General features: G+C 55.1%; 1 protein-coding gene across 1 annotated transcript; it reads left to right on the top strand.

Annotated features, from left to right (window-relative positions):
• The first annotated feature begins 8213 nt into the window (after window positions 1–8213).
• On the top strand, window positions 8214–9868 carry LOC103172616 (beta-1,4-mannosyl-glycoprotein 4-beta-N-acetylglucosaminyltransferase). The gene has a single exon (XM_007885358.2). The coding sequence runs from the start codon at window positions 8282–8284 to the stop codon at window positions 9824–9826; it is 1545 nt and encodes a 514-aa protein (XP_007883549.1). The 5' UTR covers window positions 8214–8281; the 3' UTR covers window positions 9827–9868.
• The last annotated feature ends 6325 nt before the right edge of the window (window positions 9869–16193 follow it).

Here is a 16193-nt window from a genome sequence, read left to right as displayed (position 1 = left end):
ACACAGACTGAAGTGCAATCAAATTTAGCCGTCACTTCACTGCACCAGTCTGGGCTATATTAACCTCAAGCTCGGCTCTAAAATTGGCTCTAACACTGGTAATATCATCCAGACATCCTACTGCTGATCACTGGGCTGTAGAGAGTAAGGACTGGAGTGTGTAGAACGAGAGAGAGAGAGAGAGAGACAGAGAGAGGACACTGGAGGGAGAGGATTTAACAATAATAATAATATTAATAATAATAATCCTTACATTTGATGCCGCAGCTTATCATGTCTTCGAGTCGTCTCAAAGCGCTTCTCCACTGGCTATGCTGTCAAGTGTAGTGACTGCGTATTTTGTGGGCGGCAGCCATTCGCGCCCAGCGACGTCCCCCACAAACAGCCGTGGATTGAAGGGACCGAATTATATATTTTCTGAAGGGATTATTAGCCCCCGGAAAAGCCATCGACTAACAACCGGGTTCCTACTTACTGCTGGTAAACAGGGCCGCGCGCGCATGCGCGTGGGGAAACTTGCCCAGCGTTTCGCCCCCTGCCCGGGAATCGAACCCGGATCCTCTCGCTCGCGAGGCGAGGGGTCTAATCCCCGAGCTACAGGGACCCCACACAATAGTGTTATCAGAATAGAGAGGCGACGGAACAAAGCTCCGGTCTCTTCCAATCCCAGGCGCAGAGTATCTCCCTTGTCAGGTTAGGGAGTGAGTGGATGTTGATACCATCTCTAGATCAGATGGTGCGAGTGGTCTAACTCAGTGCTGTGTGTCCGGTCCATATTCTCTCTCTCTCTCTGTCTCTCTCTCTCTCTCTCAAAGGCCGAACTATGTGGCTTTATCTGCTCAGACTCCCAGCAGTTACCCCCAACTCACAAAACAGCAGTGGAGTGAGCGAACGGTTTTAATTCGGGGGTTTAGTCAGCCATGACACCAGGAGCGAGAGAGAGAGAGAGAGAGAGAGAAGCCCCCCTTCTCTTTGCGCCAGAGATCTCTTAACCCGAAAAAGACCGACTGGGAGTGAGGTTTAACGTCTCATCCGAAGGTCGTGCGTGAGGTGTTTGGGATGTGGAACACTCGGCTGGGAGTGGAGCCAGTCGACTAACAAGCGTGTTCCTACTTACTGCTGGGTAAACAGAGGCGTGTGCGTGTGTGCGTGCGTGTGCTTCACCCCCTGCCTGGGAATCGAACCCGTGTCCTCTCATTTGCGAGTGCGAGCCCTCTAACTCCTGCGCCACAAGACTCCGCGGTTGCTTAACGCGAAGAAGTCTCTCGTCGCTTTATTCCGGGTTAGAAATCTGCGGCGTTCAACCTTTAACCGCAGCTGCCGCGTTTCGCCCACGGAACTCACAGTCACCACACTTTACCGCGTAGCCCGTGAAGCGCTTTGGGACGTCTCGACGACCTGATCAGGCGCCGTATCAAACGGAAGGGTTATTGCAACTCGCCTCGCGGTTGACCCGGAGCCTCATCAAAGTCCGTCGAGACGTCTCAAAGCGCTTCACGGGATTTACCGTCAAGTGCAGTGACTGCGTATTTCTGTGGGCGAAATCCTAGTACAAAAATCTGTTGCAGGCGTCGCTGCAGATGTAATGACGTGTTTAGCGTATCTGAGGCTAAGTTACGGGCGGGGACATACCGTAAATACCCGCGTTGACCTTATCCCACAAAGCTTCGGCCCTCCCCGAAATATTTAGGCCTTCAGAGTGATTTGTGAGGTCGTAAGTGACAGCGTTCAGCGGCTCTGTGTCTGCGCTTGAACGGCTCGGGCTTCTCTGCGAAGCAGGAATAATAATAATAAATAATAATAATAATAATAATAATCCTTGTGTTCGACCCGGCGCCTTATCGCTGGGCCTCAAAGCGCTTCACGGGCCACTCTGTCAAGCGTAGTGACTGCGTGTTTGACGGGCGCGACGCGGCAGCCGATCGTTATTTTTTACGGCTCGGTTTTCATTTCATTGTCGAAGCGATTGTGAGCCCCGTAAGTTGACGGCGACGGTAGTAATCGGGCGGCTGAAGCCGCGAGTGTTGGCGGGAAGCTGCCGAGCGCTCCGCGGTGGGGCCCTCCCGGGCCCCGGGGTTCCTACGTGAGGAGCAAACGTTACGACCATCGAAATTAGTGCCTTTCGCTTCCTCACAGAACGTGAATGGTTCTCGACTCGAATAACACTGAGGTCCGGTGGTTGAGGTCGTTCAGACTACAGCTGCTCCAGCGAGGAACTCGCCGATGCCGTGTCCGTGTCTCCGCTCTCTCTCTCTCTCTCTCTCACCCCCACCACTGGAGCTCTCTACTCTAACCCCTTCCCCTACTCTCTCCCCCTCTCTCTCGCTCTCTCTCTCTTTCTCTCTCTCTCACCCCCCCCCCCACTGAAGCTCTCTACTCTAACCCCTTCCCCTACTCTCTCCCCCTCGCTCTCGCTCTCTCTCTCTTTCTCTCTCTCTCACCCCCCCCCCCCTGAAGCTCTCTACTCTAACCCCTTCCCTACTCTCTCCCTCCTCTCTCGCTCTCTCTCTCTTTCTCTCTCTCTCACCCCCCCCCACTGAAGCTCTCTACTCTAACCCCTTCCCCTACTCTCTCCCCCTCGCTCTCGCTCTCTCTCTCTTCTCTCTCTCTCACCCCCCCCCACTGAAGCTCTCTACTCTAACCCCTTCCCTACTCTCTCCCCTCGCTCTCGCTCTCTCTCTCTTTCTCTCTCTCTCACCCCCCCCCCACTGAAGCTCTCTACTCTAACCCCTTCCCCTACTCTCTCCCCCTCTCTCTCGCTCTCTCTCTCTTTCTCTCTCTCTCACCCCTCCCACTGAAGCTCTCTACTCTAACCCCTTCCCCTACTCTCTCCCCCTCTCTCTCGCTCTCTCTCTCTCGTTCTCTCTCTCACGCCCCCCCCCACTGGAGCTCTCTACTCTAGCCCCTTCCCCTACTCTCTCCCCTTCTCGCTCTCTTTCTCTCTCTCTCACCCCCCCACTGGAGCTCTCTACTCTAACCCCTTCCCCTACTCTCTCCCCTTCTCTCGCTCGCTCGCTCTCTTTCTCTCTCTCTCACCCCCCCCCACTGGAGCTCTCTACTCTAACCCCTTCCCCTGCTCTCTCCCCCTCTTACCTCCCCCTCACTGAAGCTCTCTATTCTAACCCCTTCCCTGCTCTCTCCCCCTCTCTCGCTCTCTCCCCCTCTCTCGCGCTCTCACTCCCCCACTGGAGCTCTCTAACCCCATTCCCCTGCTCTCTCTCTCTCCCTCTCGCTCAGATCAGGGATCAAGGGACATGGGGTAAATGCGGGGCAATTGCGAGCCGTGATCTGTTGGAATGGCGGGAACAGGCTCGAGGGGGCTGAATGTCCTCCTCCTGTCCCTGTGTTGTTCCTGTGTTAAGCGAAGGCGAGAGGCAACGGTACTGGAATGTGTGTGGGAGGGAGGGGAGAGATGGCAACAGCACAAATATTCAAGACAAGGCCAGGCACAAGTCTTAGCCTCTGTTGGGAGACTGTGCTGACTCACTCATCGACACAGTAGTTCATCACACTATCCTTAGCCTCAGGTGTGTGCGAGAGAGAGAGAGAGAGGGAGCGAGAGAGAGAGAGAGAGCGAGAGAGAGAGAGGGAGCGAGAGAGAGAGAGAGAGGGAGCGAGAGAGAGAGAGGGGGAGCGAGAGAGAGAGGGGGAGAGAGATGGAGCGAGAGAGAGAGAGGGAGCGAGAGAGAGGGGGAGAGAGATGGAGCGAGAGAGAGAGAGAGGGAGCGAGAGAGAGAGAGCGAGAGAGAGAGGGGGAGAGAGATGGAGCGAGAGAGAGAGAGAGGGAGCGAGAGAGAGAGGGGGAGAGAGGGGGAGAGAGATGGAGCGAGAGAGAGAGAGGGAGCGAGAGAGAGAGAGCGAGAGACTGAGGGGGAGAGAGATGGAGCGAGAGAGAGAGAGAGAGAGGGAGAGAGAGAGAGCGAGAGAGAGGGGGGGAGAGAGATGGAGCGAGAGAGAGAGAGAGAGGGAGCGAGAGAGAGAGAGAGCGAGCGCGAGAGATAGAGAGGAGAGAGAAAGAGAGAGAGAGAGGGGGAGCGAGCGAGAGAGAGAGAGAGGGAGGGAGGGAGTGCGAGCGAGGCTGATTGAGTCACCGACTCACCCACCTCAGGGTTAGAAGGTTTGGCAATAAGAATGCAATAAGCCTCGCAGTTTGACCCGGCGCCTCATCACGTCATCCAGACGTCTCGAAGCGTTTCACGGGATTAGACTGTAAGGTGTAGTGACTGTGTGTTGCACGCGCGGGCGAAACGCGGCAGCCAATTGCACCCCAGCGACGTCCCCACAAACAGTCGAGTGAGCGAACAAATAATTATTATTATATGGATCTCACTCTGTCTCTAACCCTAACCCTGTCTCTCTCTCACTGTCTCTGTCTCTCGCTGTCTCTCTGTCTATCTCTGACTCTCTCACCGTCTGTCACTCTATCTGTCTCTCTCGGTCTCTGACGCTCTCTCTCTCCCTCTGTCATTCTCTCTGTCTCTCTCTTGGTCTCTGACTCTCTCTCCCTCTCTATCTCTCTCTCTCCCTCTCTCTCTATCTATCTGTCATTCTCTGTCTCTCCCGGTCTCTGACTCTCTCTCTATCTCTCTCTCTCTCTCTCTCTGTCTGTCTGTCACTCTCTCTGTCCCTCCTGGTCTCTGACTCTCTCTCTATATCTCTCTCTCTCCCTCTCTCTCTATCTGTCTGTCTGTCTGTCACTCTCTCTGTCCCTCCCGGTCTCTGACTCTCTCTCTATATCTCTCTCTCTCCCTCTCTCTCTATCTATCTGTCTGTCTGTCTGTCTGTCTGTCTGTCTGTCTGTCTGTCCCTCCCGGTCTCTGACTCTCTCTCTATCTCTCTCCCTCTCTCTCTGTCTGTCTGTCTGTCTGTCTGTCACTCTCTGTCCCTCCCGGTCTCTGACTCTCTCTCTCTATCTCTCTCTCTCTGTCTGTCTGTTTGTCTGTCTGTCACTCTCTGTCCCTCCCGGTCTCTGACACACTCTCTCTCTCTCTCTCTCTTTGTCTCTGTCTCTCGGGGGAGATTGACCGAGAGAAAGAGGCAAAGAGTGAGATGTAACTCAAGGATTGTGAGACAAGGACAGTCAAAGCAGACATTGTGCAGAACCCACTGAAACTAAACGCTGGTGAAGAACGTAACCGTTGGATACTGTTCGAACAACAGAGAGCTTGTTATCGACCCCCCCCCAACCCCCTCTGCCCCCGTCTTCCACAGAAAGTCACTGTTTATTGAAACGTGACACGGATTTGACTTGAACTGATTTGTTTCCTGAGTTGGCAGAAATTTCTCTCTCTCAAAACTATCTCTCTCTCTCTATCTCTCTCCGCCTCTCTCTCCGTCTCTCTCTCTCTCTTGTTTTCTCTCTCTCTAACACTCTTTCTCGGCTGTATGCGGAGCTCACAGTGGGGTTCAAGCCCTCAACCTCGTTTGCGAGCGAACGGGTTCGATTCCCGGGGCAGGTCGGGTTGGGGCAAAACTTTGGGCAAGTTTCCTTACCCCACACACGCAGACGCACACACAGACACACCACGCGCACACACGCACACACACAACCGCCTCTGGGTGGGGAGGCGGTGGCTGAAAGAGTGGGGGGAGCAGCGAGACAGAGCAGGAGGTAGCGAGGGGTGGAGTGGGGAGCGAGCAGGTCGTAGAGGGAGAGAGGGAGGGGGGGTGATAAGGTGTGAAGGGATTTGCGGGGCAGAATTTTGCTCAGTCATTCACCCCCCGCCCCCAGCTGCCTGTGAATCATTCTTTCAGTTAATCGTTAGTCAGAGGCTCTTTAAGGTGTTTTCGCGGCCCAGGATTTTGTACGAAATCTCTGGATGTGTCTCCGGGCGATGATAACCATAACCTGAGCTTTTAATCACGGTGAGAACAACTCAAACGGCCCCCTCCACGCAGCATAGCGCGTCAGACCACTCAACGGTGGCGGAGCCTGATTCCGAGCCGGGTGAGAGCGCGGGGTGAGGTCCGAGAGGGACTGAGGGAGAGGGTGACAGAGTTTCGGGGGCTCAGCGGCTGAAAGCGTGACCTCCGATGGTGGGGGGGGGGGCGCAGGGCACGAGGGTCGAGCAAGGAGACCGGTCAATGGGGGGGAATGGGGGGAGTGAGGAGGTCGGGGAAGGAGGTGTATGTTGCATCGTTGAAGATGCCATCCTTCAGATGAGACGTTAAACCTGTAGCTCGGGGGTTAGACCCCTCGCCTCGCACGCCAGAGGACCTGGGTTCCATTCCCGGGCGGGGGGCGCAACGTTGGGCAAGTTTCCTTACTCCACACACTTAGAATACTGAGTGACCCGATAGAGGTCTTTAAAATGATGGAAGGTTTGGATAGGGTCGACATAGGGAAGATGTTTCCACTCGTGGGGGAGACCAAAACCTGGAGCCGTCAATAGAACATAGTCACAAACAGGTCAAGTAGGGAAGGAAGAAGGAATTTCTTCTCACAGAGAGTAGAGGGAATGTGGAACAAGGAGTTGTTGAGGCAAACAGCGCAGATGTATTTAAGGGGAAGTTAGAGAGGTACATGAGGGAGAAAGGAATAGAAGGTGATGCTTTGAAGGCTTCGTTGACGAAGGGCAGGAGAGGCTCATGTGGAGCATAAACACCGGCACAGACCAGTTGGACCAAATGGCCTGTTTCTGTGCTGTATACTCTAATGGATTCTATTGTATACACTTACACACTTACCCACACACACCCACACACCCTCACACACACACAACACCCACGCACACCCACACGCACACACGCACACGCACACGCACGCACACGAGCGCCTCTGTTTACCCAGTAAGTAGGAACCCGGTGGTTAGTCGATTGGGGAATCGCTTTCCAGGAATAATACTCCTTCCAAAGAAATAATAATAATAATAATAATAATTTAGTCGCTCAACCCACGGCTGCTGACGGGGACGTCGCTGGGCGCAATCGGCCGCCGCAATTTGGCCCACGAAACGCACAGTCACTATACTTTACGGTGTATCCTGCGAAGCGCTTTGAGACGTCTCGAAAACGTGACGAGGCGCCGGGTCAGACAGACACAGATTATTGTGATGATAATCCGTGGGAGACCCATCGCGATCACCGCGAAGGCACCGACCGTGGAGTAACTCTGCCACCTGGTGGAGCTCAGGGGAACTGCCACTAGAAAATCTGGCTCGCGGGCAGGACCTGGAAGGGCCAACCAGTCCCTGGGGGCAGAGAGTCCCCCCACCCTCACCCCCTCCCCCTCCTGTTCACCCTCCAGCCAAAGCCCTGACTAACTAACGGGGAGGGTGGTCCTGGCCAGACAGCGCTCTCTCTCTCTCTCTCTCTCTCTCTCTCTCTCTCTCGATGGCCGAGCTGTGTGTGGGTTTAGCTGGTTGGACTCCAGCAGTTACCCCCAACGCTCACCCCCCCCACCCCCCACCCCACCCCATCCCCCCCACCCGCCTTGGCTCTCGCCAACTTGAACCTAATGGTCTCCAGGCAACCTGGACGACGGGAGTTCAAAGTTCCGACGCGAGGGCTTGAACCCACAACCTTCTGACTCCTGAGGCTGGAGAGGAGGTGAAGGCTTTCTATCGCTCTCTCTCTCTCTCTCTCTCTCTCTCTCTCGCTCTCTCTCTCTCTCTTTCTCTCTCTTTCTTTCTTGCTCGCTCACTCTCTCTCCCTTCCCGCCAAGTAAGTTGTTGTTGGTGGTGTTGTTGTCGTCGTTGTTGACGATGGTGTGTGCGCGTGGAGTTCCTGTGGCTCGGTGGTTAGAGCCTTCGCCGCACAAGCGCAAGGACCCGGGTTCGATTCCCAGGTGGTGCGAAAGGTTCGGGAAAGTTTCCTTACTCCACGCGCACACACACACTCCGCACACCTCTGTTTATCGGCAGTCAGTGGGAACCCGGTTGTTAGTCGGTTGGGGGATCGCTGTTCCGGGGGTAATAATCCCTTCAAAAATAGTAATAATTTGATCGCTCAATCCACGGCTGTTTGTGGCGACGCCGCTGCGCGCAATTGGCTGCCGCGTTTCGCCCACAAAACACACAGTCACTCCACTTTACGGTGTATCCTGTGAAGCGCTTTGAGACATTGTGATAAGGCGCTGTGTCAAATGCGAGGATTATTATTATTATTATAGTGTGTGTGTGAGGGGGAGTCAGTGGACCCTGGAGAGGGCTGCGGTGAGGGGGAGCCAGTGGACCTTGGCGAGGGCTGCGGTGAGGGGGAGCCAGTAGGGCCTGGAGAGGGCTGGGATGATGGGGGGGTTGACGAAGCTTAATTAACCGTTACTCTCTCCTCTTGCTGTAGAATGAAGATGAGACGTCATCGCATTGTGTTGGTGCTGTTAATGGCCGGCCTGTGTCTCATCTCCTTCATGCACTTCCTCAAGGCCTTGTCCTACATCACCTTTTCCAGGGAGTTGTCCAGCTTCACGCCTTCGCTCCGCTCCATCTTTGTGGACTCCCAGTTCCTGTGGAAGGAGAGCGTGGCCTTGCGAGAGGCCGAGACGGAGCCCGCCCCCCTCTCAGCCCTGCCCCCCTCGCCCCCGCCCGGCTCCGAGGAGCCCTACCGTGCCACGTTCCACATGCGGGACGAGCGCACGGAGTACTTTGTCCGCACCAGGGCGGGGGCGGTCTGCTTCAAGCACGGCACCAAGCGGGAGGTGCGTTCGATGACGGGCTCGGCGGAGGAGGGCAGGGGGCCTTCGAACAGGCAGCCCACACGCCGGGCGCAAGCCAGGCAAGGGCGGCGGAGGCGTTGGGTGGGGTGCGTGTGCAGGCCGGGCTGGCACGGGCCAAGCTGCGGGGTGCCCACCCTGGTGCAGTATTCCAACCTGCCCACCAAGGACCGTCTGAGCCCCCGACGGGTGCCCAGGAGACTGATCAACGCTATCAACATCAACCACGAGTTCGACCTGTTGAACGTCAGGTTCCACGAGCTGGGGGACGTGGTGGACGTCTTCATGGTCTGCGAGTCCAACTTCACGGCCTATGGCGACCCCAAACCCCTGCTTTTCCTGGAGATGCTGAGGAACGGGACCTACGACCAGATCCGGCACAAGGTCCTCTACGTGTTCCTCGACCACTTCCCGAGCGGCGGCCGGCAGGACGGCTGGATCGCCGACGACTACCTCCGCACCTTCCTGACCCGGGACGGGCTGCGGAGGATGGTGGGCGTGCGGGCGGACGATATCTTCGTCATCAACGACGCCGACGAGATCCCGGCCCGTGACGGCCTCCTCTTCCTCAAGCTCTTCGACGGCTGGACCGAACCCTTCGGCTTCCACCTGCGCAAGTCGCTCTACGGGTTCTTCTGGAAGCAGCCGGGGACGCTGGAGGTGGTGGCGGGCTGCACGGTTGGGATGCTGAGGTCCGTGTACGAGGGAGACGGGATCAAACTTCGGAGGCGGGAATACTACCTGATGCCCAGTTTCCGCCAATACGAGAACGCAACGGGGCACATTTTGGTACAATGGTCTCTTGGCAGTGCCCTCCACTTTGCCGGTTGGCATTGCTCCTGGTGCTTTACCCCCGAGGGCATCAGGCACAAACTGGTGTCCGCCCAAAATGGGGACTTCCCTCGCTGGGGGAACTATCAGGAGAAACGGGAACTTAGTTACATCCGGGAGCTGATACAGACCGGTGGGTGGTTTGACGGTACTCTTCAAGAATACCCCCCGGCTGACCCCAAAGAGCAGATGTACGCACCCAAGTATCTCCTCAAGAACTTTGACAAGTACCGTTATATCCTAGAGAACCCTTACAGGAACGAAGGAGCCGAGTCCAGAGACCTGATGGCCTCCAACGGGAGTTCGCTCCTCACTCAGCTCCCGCCCCAAGTTCCGATGGTGTGACCCATCTGGATGGCTGAGTGCTTGTCATGAGACACCAGAAGTCAGGAGGGGAAGGGGGTTGTGTTTGCCCCTTTACCCCCTCCTCTCTCCCCCTCCCACCTTCCCCCACCCCCACCACCACACACTCACGCCTATCACTCTCTCTTGGGACCAGACTTTTGAACGAAGTGGAGAGAGAGGAAGGGGGAGAGAGAGAAAGAGAGAGAGAGAGGGACAGTGGAGGGAGAGAGAGGGGGAAGCAAAAAAAAAACAATCTTGTTTGTTTCCGGTCCCACCCTCCCCCATCGTTGTTTCCTTCCCCCCATGGACCCCCCCGCCCCGCCCCCCCCCATCCATCCCCACTACATAGCCACTACATAGTCACTACACTTCCTGGTGTAAAAGGCTAGCGAAGCACTTCGAAGCACCTTCTGGGAGTGAGTGAAAGGGCTTCGAACGCAAAGGGGTCGATGTAGAGGACGCCTGAGATGCCGTGAGGTCGATCTAGTCTTGGGGGGTGGGGGTGGGGGAGGGGGCTGCAACTTCCCCCCAGATTTAGTGCCTTCCTCTTCCCCACAGCCCCCCAAAATAATAATAATGATGTGGTCACTCGACCCACGACTGTTTGTGGGGATGTCGCTGGGCGCAATTGGCTGCCGCCCACAGAACACACAGTCACTACACTTTACAGTGTCCCACCTCTTTTTGCAACTCGCCCGTATGCAGGTTCGCTCTCTCGCTCGCTCGCCTCCGAATCAGAAGATTGTGGGTTCGAGCCCCACGTCGGGGACTGTGAGCTCACAGTCTAGGCTGACGTTCCAGTCCAGCGTTGGGGCGGGGGGGCGGGGGGGGAGAGAGAAAGCCAGAGAGAGCGAGACACCTCGTCAGAGACCCCCTCCTTCGGGTGAGATGTCAAACCTCGCTCGCTCCCCGTCTGTGCCCAGTTCAGGAGGACGTTCAAGATCCCCCGCCACGCTGTGTGTGTGTGTGGGGGGGGGGGGGTAAAGAGAAAGGGGCTTCTCCCCCTCTCTCTCCTGGCGTCCTGGAGCACTTTGAAACGTCCTCCCAAGCCAAGGATTATTACTGTGCTTTGTCGTTCCCAAACGAGCCTTACCGCAGCATCGGAGGAGGACACACTCAAGCGATCGACCAATTTCCAATACTGTAGCTAATCAATGAGAGCGATCGATCAACAAGCCGCCATCTTAAACCCTTGACACTCTCGCACGGCCTTGGGCTCCGTCCGTCAACTCCCTCGATGGCTTGGTTGCAATCAGGTGGGACCTTAAAGCCAAGACGTTGTTGCCACTTTCGCGTGCCAGTAATTCGCAGTCACTACACGCTGTTAATGTGATGAGTTGCCATGTTTCATACCACTAAATCGGGGCAAAACGAACCTCGAGACCAGCTGCTTTGGACCTACCTTGCTCTTCTGGAGGGAGAAGACCCATCCTGTTCACGGAGCCTCCGCTATTCCCGCTACATGTCACTCGCTACCTGTTGGTGAACAGTTTGCCGCTCCTACAGTGTGACGCGGGACCTTGAGAGAGAGAGAGAGAGAGAGAGAGCGTGTGTGCGTCAGCCTGGCTCAGTGGTAGCTTTCTCTCTCTCTCGCTCGCACGAGTAGGTCAGTGATAGACTCGGTGTTGGCCCAGGCCTTGTTCCTCTATTCCCCCCTTTCCCCCCCCACCCACCCACCCACCCACCCCCCAAATCCTGGGGTGCTTCAGTGCAATAAGGTTCTGTGTGAACGAGCCCAATGTTGGTGTCCTCTTGGTGAGAGTGTGTGAGAGAGAGAGAGAGACAAGGAGAGAGGTACCACGACCCCTCTCTGTGTCTCTCTCTCTCTCTCTCTGCTTGCCTCTCTCTTTCTTTCTCTCCCTCCAGCTCTCTCTCTCTCTCTCACTTTCTGTGTCTCTCTCTATGACCCTCTCTCTCCTGAATCTCTCTGTCTCTGTATGTATGTCTCCGTCTGTGGGTGTGTGTGTCACCCTCTCTGTACGTCTCTGTCTCTTCTTCTCTCTGTGTCTCTCTCCGTCTCTCTCTTCTCTGTGTCTCTCTCTCTCTTTCTCTCTCTCTCTCTATGACCACAGGAAAGTTGGCACTACTGCACCTCTAGGACTCGAGCCCCGGCTGATGGAAGGTGTGGGGGGGTGGGGGGTGGATTGGGGGCCGATTTGCCCCAGAATGCTGGCGTTCTGAGCCCATTCCCCTCGCCATCAGAGAGCGCGGAGAGGGCTAGCACTTTCTAACACCTCCCCCGCCCCAAAAAAGATTGGGGGTTGTTGGGGGACACATTGTCATCGAAGGAATAATGGAGAGTAAGAATGGGATTTGCCCCTTTGAGGGGTCGGGGCTTTTCCCCCCCCACAGGGCTGGGGTGGGGGAGTTCGGATTGAACCAATATTGACCAATATGTTGTATCATGAAATGGTTGCCATAGTCACTGACCTTAACGTATATATATACATTTTATATATAAGGTTTTCTCTATCGATTTTGTTTTTCGGGGGGATTTTTTTTTACTGGATTCCCCCATTCCCCCCCCAACCCTCTGTTGAGGGTCTATCCCGGGTCACAGAGGGTCTGGAGGTCACTGGGGGTCGGGGCGGGGGGGTCACTGAGGGTCGGGTGGTCACGGGGTGTCACTGAGGGTGGGGGGGGGGGTCCGTGACGAGGAGCCGCAAATTCGAGCCTTTTTTCTTTTCAGTTGCGTCATGTCGGCCGCATCGAGGTTTCTGTGAAACTCTTTCTTTGTCTTTTACTTGGAAATAACCACTGCGCCGCGTAACTCGATTAACTAGACCATGGGGTCGTCCTGCTCGATTCCGCCCGCGCGCGTGAGTGCGTGCGTGTGCGCGTGAGTGGGAGGTGGGGGGGTGGGAGGGCGTGGAGAGGGTAAAGGAGTTGGGGACCTTCTCTGGTCTTAAGCCTCAGTCAGCATTGGGCGTCACAATCTGTCCACATTGGACCTCGAGCGTGTACTGACCCATCTCACTCCTCTCTCCCATTTCTGTGGTGTTTCACTCATTCATCCCAAATTCGCACTGACTGCAATTCACTCACATACGCAGGAAATGAGCCTTCGCCGTAGGGTTCCTCTCGTGTGAGGGTTAAACGCGAGCAATGAGCTCATCCCGTACAGCCCCGGGCAGTGAGTGGAGATGAAATCTGAAACAGAACAAAATCTTCTACACATATTGCCTCAAATATCTCCCTGTGTGTGTGTGTACGTAAGCCCTGGAGTGCTGCAGTGTATTGGTTGGAGCCCTCGCCTCGCAAGCGAGAGGACCCGGGTTCGATTCCGGGGCGGGACGAAACCTTAAGCAAGTTTCCTTACGCCACACACACACAAACGCTCGCGCGCGCGCCTCTATTTACCCAGCAGTAAGTAGGAGCCCGGTTGTTAGCCGATTGGCGGATCGCTTTCTGGGGGTAATAATCACTCCAAAAGAAATAATAATAATTTGGTCACTAGGTCTACCACTGTTTGTGGGGACGCTGCTGTGCGCAATCGGCTGCCGCGTTTCGCCCACAAAATATTACAGTCAATTCACTTTACGGTATGTTCCTGTGAAGCGCTTTGAGACGTCTCGAAGACATGATAAGGCGCTGTATCAAATGCAAGGATTATTATTATGTGTGTGTGCACGAGAGTGTGTTTGTGTGTGTTAGTATGTATGTATATATATATATATATATGTGTGTGTATGTATGCGTGTGTGTGAGTCTTATCAGTCTGGAGTCACTCAGAGTTGTACTGGGAGGACGGAACCTTGGGATAAGAAACCACTTGATTCTGTCCATTTTGGCTAAAGTGTCTGATGCTAACTGAATCCTAATCATGACTTTAAACAATAAAGGCATTTTGAGTTGAGCATTTAATCAGAAGCAAAAGTTGAAGACCTTTCTGCTTTCACGTCAATGTTCGCCTTTATTCTCTGTCTCTCTCCGTCTCCATCATGAGCCGCCAAAAGGCAGACTGTAAGAGAGAGAGAGAGAGGACACCCACTCTCATCAGGTTCCACTGTTTTTGCAACAACACAATAAGGCGCTATATCAAATGCAAGGATTATTATTAATTAATCAGGTGCGGGTTGGCAACAGCTAAGGCTTGGGGGGGGGGAGGGGGGGAGCCCAGAGTGTGTGTTGGGGGTAACCGCTGGAGTCTAACCACCTAAAACTAAACTGGATAAGGGTGAATCAGTGGATGTGGTCTATTTGGACTTCCAGAAGGCATTCGATAAGGTGCCGCATAAAAGGTTAGTCCAAAAGATAAGGGCCCATGGAATTGGGGGGAGCATATTAACGTGGATTGGGGAATGGTTAACGGGTAGGAAACAAAGAGTAGGGATAAACGGGTCCTTTTCAGATTGGCGGGATGTGACTAGTGGAATGCCACAAGGATCAGTCCTTGGGCCTCAGCTATTTACCATCTACACCAACGATCTAGATGAGGACAACAAAGATAATATATCTAAATTCGCAGATGACACAAAACTAGGGGGAAGTGTTAACACAGAGGATGACATTAAAAAAATGCAGAGAGACATAGATAGGTGAGGTGATTGGGCAGGTGGGTGGGACATGAAGTATAATGCAGGGAAGTGAGAAGTCATCCGCCTCGGGAGCAAAAACACTACAGCGGGTTATGTTTTAAAATGGGAGAGATTGGAAGGTGTTAGTGTCCAGAGGGACTCGGGTGTCCTTGTACACCAATCACAGCAATTAGGAAGGCGAACCGTATGTTAGCGTTCATTATGAAAGGATTAGAGTATAAGAGTAGGGAAGTCTCGCTGCAACTGTATAGGGCCCTGTGAGACCACACCTGGAATACTGTGTCCAGTTTTGGTCTCCTTATTTAAGGAAGGATGTACTTGCTTTGGAGGGGGTGCAGTGTAGATTTACTCGGTTAGTACCAGGGATGGAGGGGATGAGTTACGAGGATAGGATGACCAATTTGGGCCTATATTCTTCAGAATACAGAAGAATTAGAGGGGATCTTATAGAAACCTATAAGATCATCAAAGGCAATGATAGAGTAGATAGTGGGAGAGTGTTTCCCCGGTTGGAGAAACTAAAACCAGGGGTCACAACCTTAAAATCAGAGGCCAACCCTTTCGCACTGAGTTGACGAAGAACTTCTTCACTCAAAGGGCAGTGAATGTATGGAACTCACTACCCCAAAGTGCTGTTGATGCTCAGTCCTTGAACATATTCAAGACTGAGATACATAGATTTCTTATTGCAAAAGGGATTAAGGGATATGGGGATAAGGCAGGGGGGTGGAGGGGGGGAGGGGGGGGGGATATGGGGGATAGGGGGATAAGGCAGGGGTGGGGGGGAGGGGGGTATGGGGATAAGGCAGAGGGGGGGGGGGGGATATGGGGATAAGGCAGGGTGAGGGGGGAGGGGGATATGGGATAAGGCAGGGGTGGGAAGGGATGGGATAGGCAGGGGGGGGAGGGGATATGGGGATAAGGCAGGTAGGGATGGGGTGAGGGGGGAGGGGGATATGGGGATAAGGCAGGGGGGGGGGGGGATATGGGGTAGGGGGGGGGGAGGGGGATATGGGGATAAGGCAGGGGGGGGGGGGGGGGGGAAGGGGGGGGGGGGGGGGGATATGGGAAGGCAGGGGGGGGGGAGGGGGTATATGGGGATAAGGCAGGGGTGGGGGGGGGGGATATGGGGATAGGCAGGGGTGGGGGGGGGGGATATGGGGATAAGGCAGGGGGGGGGGAGGGGATATGGGGATAAGGCAGGGGTGGGGGGGGGGGGATATGGGATAAGGCAGGGGTGGGGGGGGAGGGGGGATATGGGGGTAAGTCGGGGTCAGGTTATTAGCTGGAGTTAGATTAGAAGATCAGCCATGAGTGAATGGTGGGGCAGAGGCTCGAAGGGCCGAATGTCTTTCTGCTCTATATGTTATGTTATGTTAAACCCACACACAGAGCTCAGCCATTGAGAGAGAGAGAGAGAGAGCGCTGTCCGGCCGAGCTTTCCCGCTGCTTGTCCAGGGTTTCCCCCCCACCCCCCCCACCCCCCCACCCCCCCCCCCCCCCAGTGACTGGTCGGCCCTTCCAGGTCCTGCCGGTGGGCCGGGCCGGGCCGCACACCCTCCGGGCTCAGGATCCGGGGACTAGAGACCCTCACACGGGGGGGGGGGGGGGTGGGGGGCGGCTCGAACGAGAGAGAGAGAGAGAGAGAGCGAGCGAGAACGGGACGAGAGACCGTCTCGATAACCTGATGAGGCGCTCATAACAAGTGCAAAGATTATTATTATTATTATTACTGTTATTATTGTGGGGACCGTCACAGGGGGTCCATTCCCACATTCCTTTGCCAAACACCTCCCATTGGAGCCAATTCAGCGCAGCCACTGAGGTGC

This window comes from Callorhinchus milii, unplaced genomic scaffold (genome assembly GCF_018977255.1).
Source record: "Callorhinchus milii isolate IMCB2004 unplaced genomic scaffold, IMCB_Cmil_1.0 Scaffold31, whole genome shotgun sequence".
In the NCBI taxonomy this organism is placed as follows: Eukaryota; Metazoa; Chordata; class Chondrichthyes; order Chimaeriformes; family Callorhinchidae; genus Callorhinchus; species Callorhinchus milii.
Note: the sequence above shows the minus strand (reverse complement) of the source record. Positions and strands in the feature narration are given on the sequence as shown.

What these genes read in the sequence shown, in the direction of transcription:
- LOC103172616 (XM_007885358.2), top strand. Translation starts at nt 8,282, where the DNA reads ATGAAGATGAGACGTCATCGCATTGTGTTGGTGCTGTTAATGGCCGGC.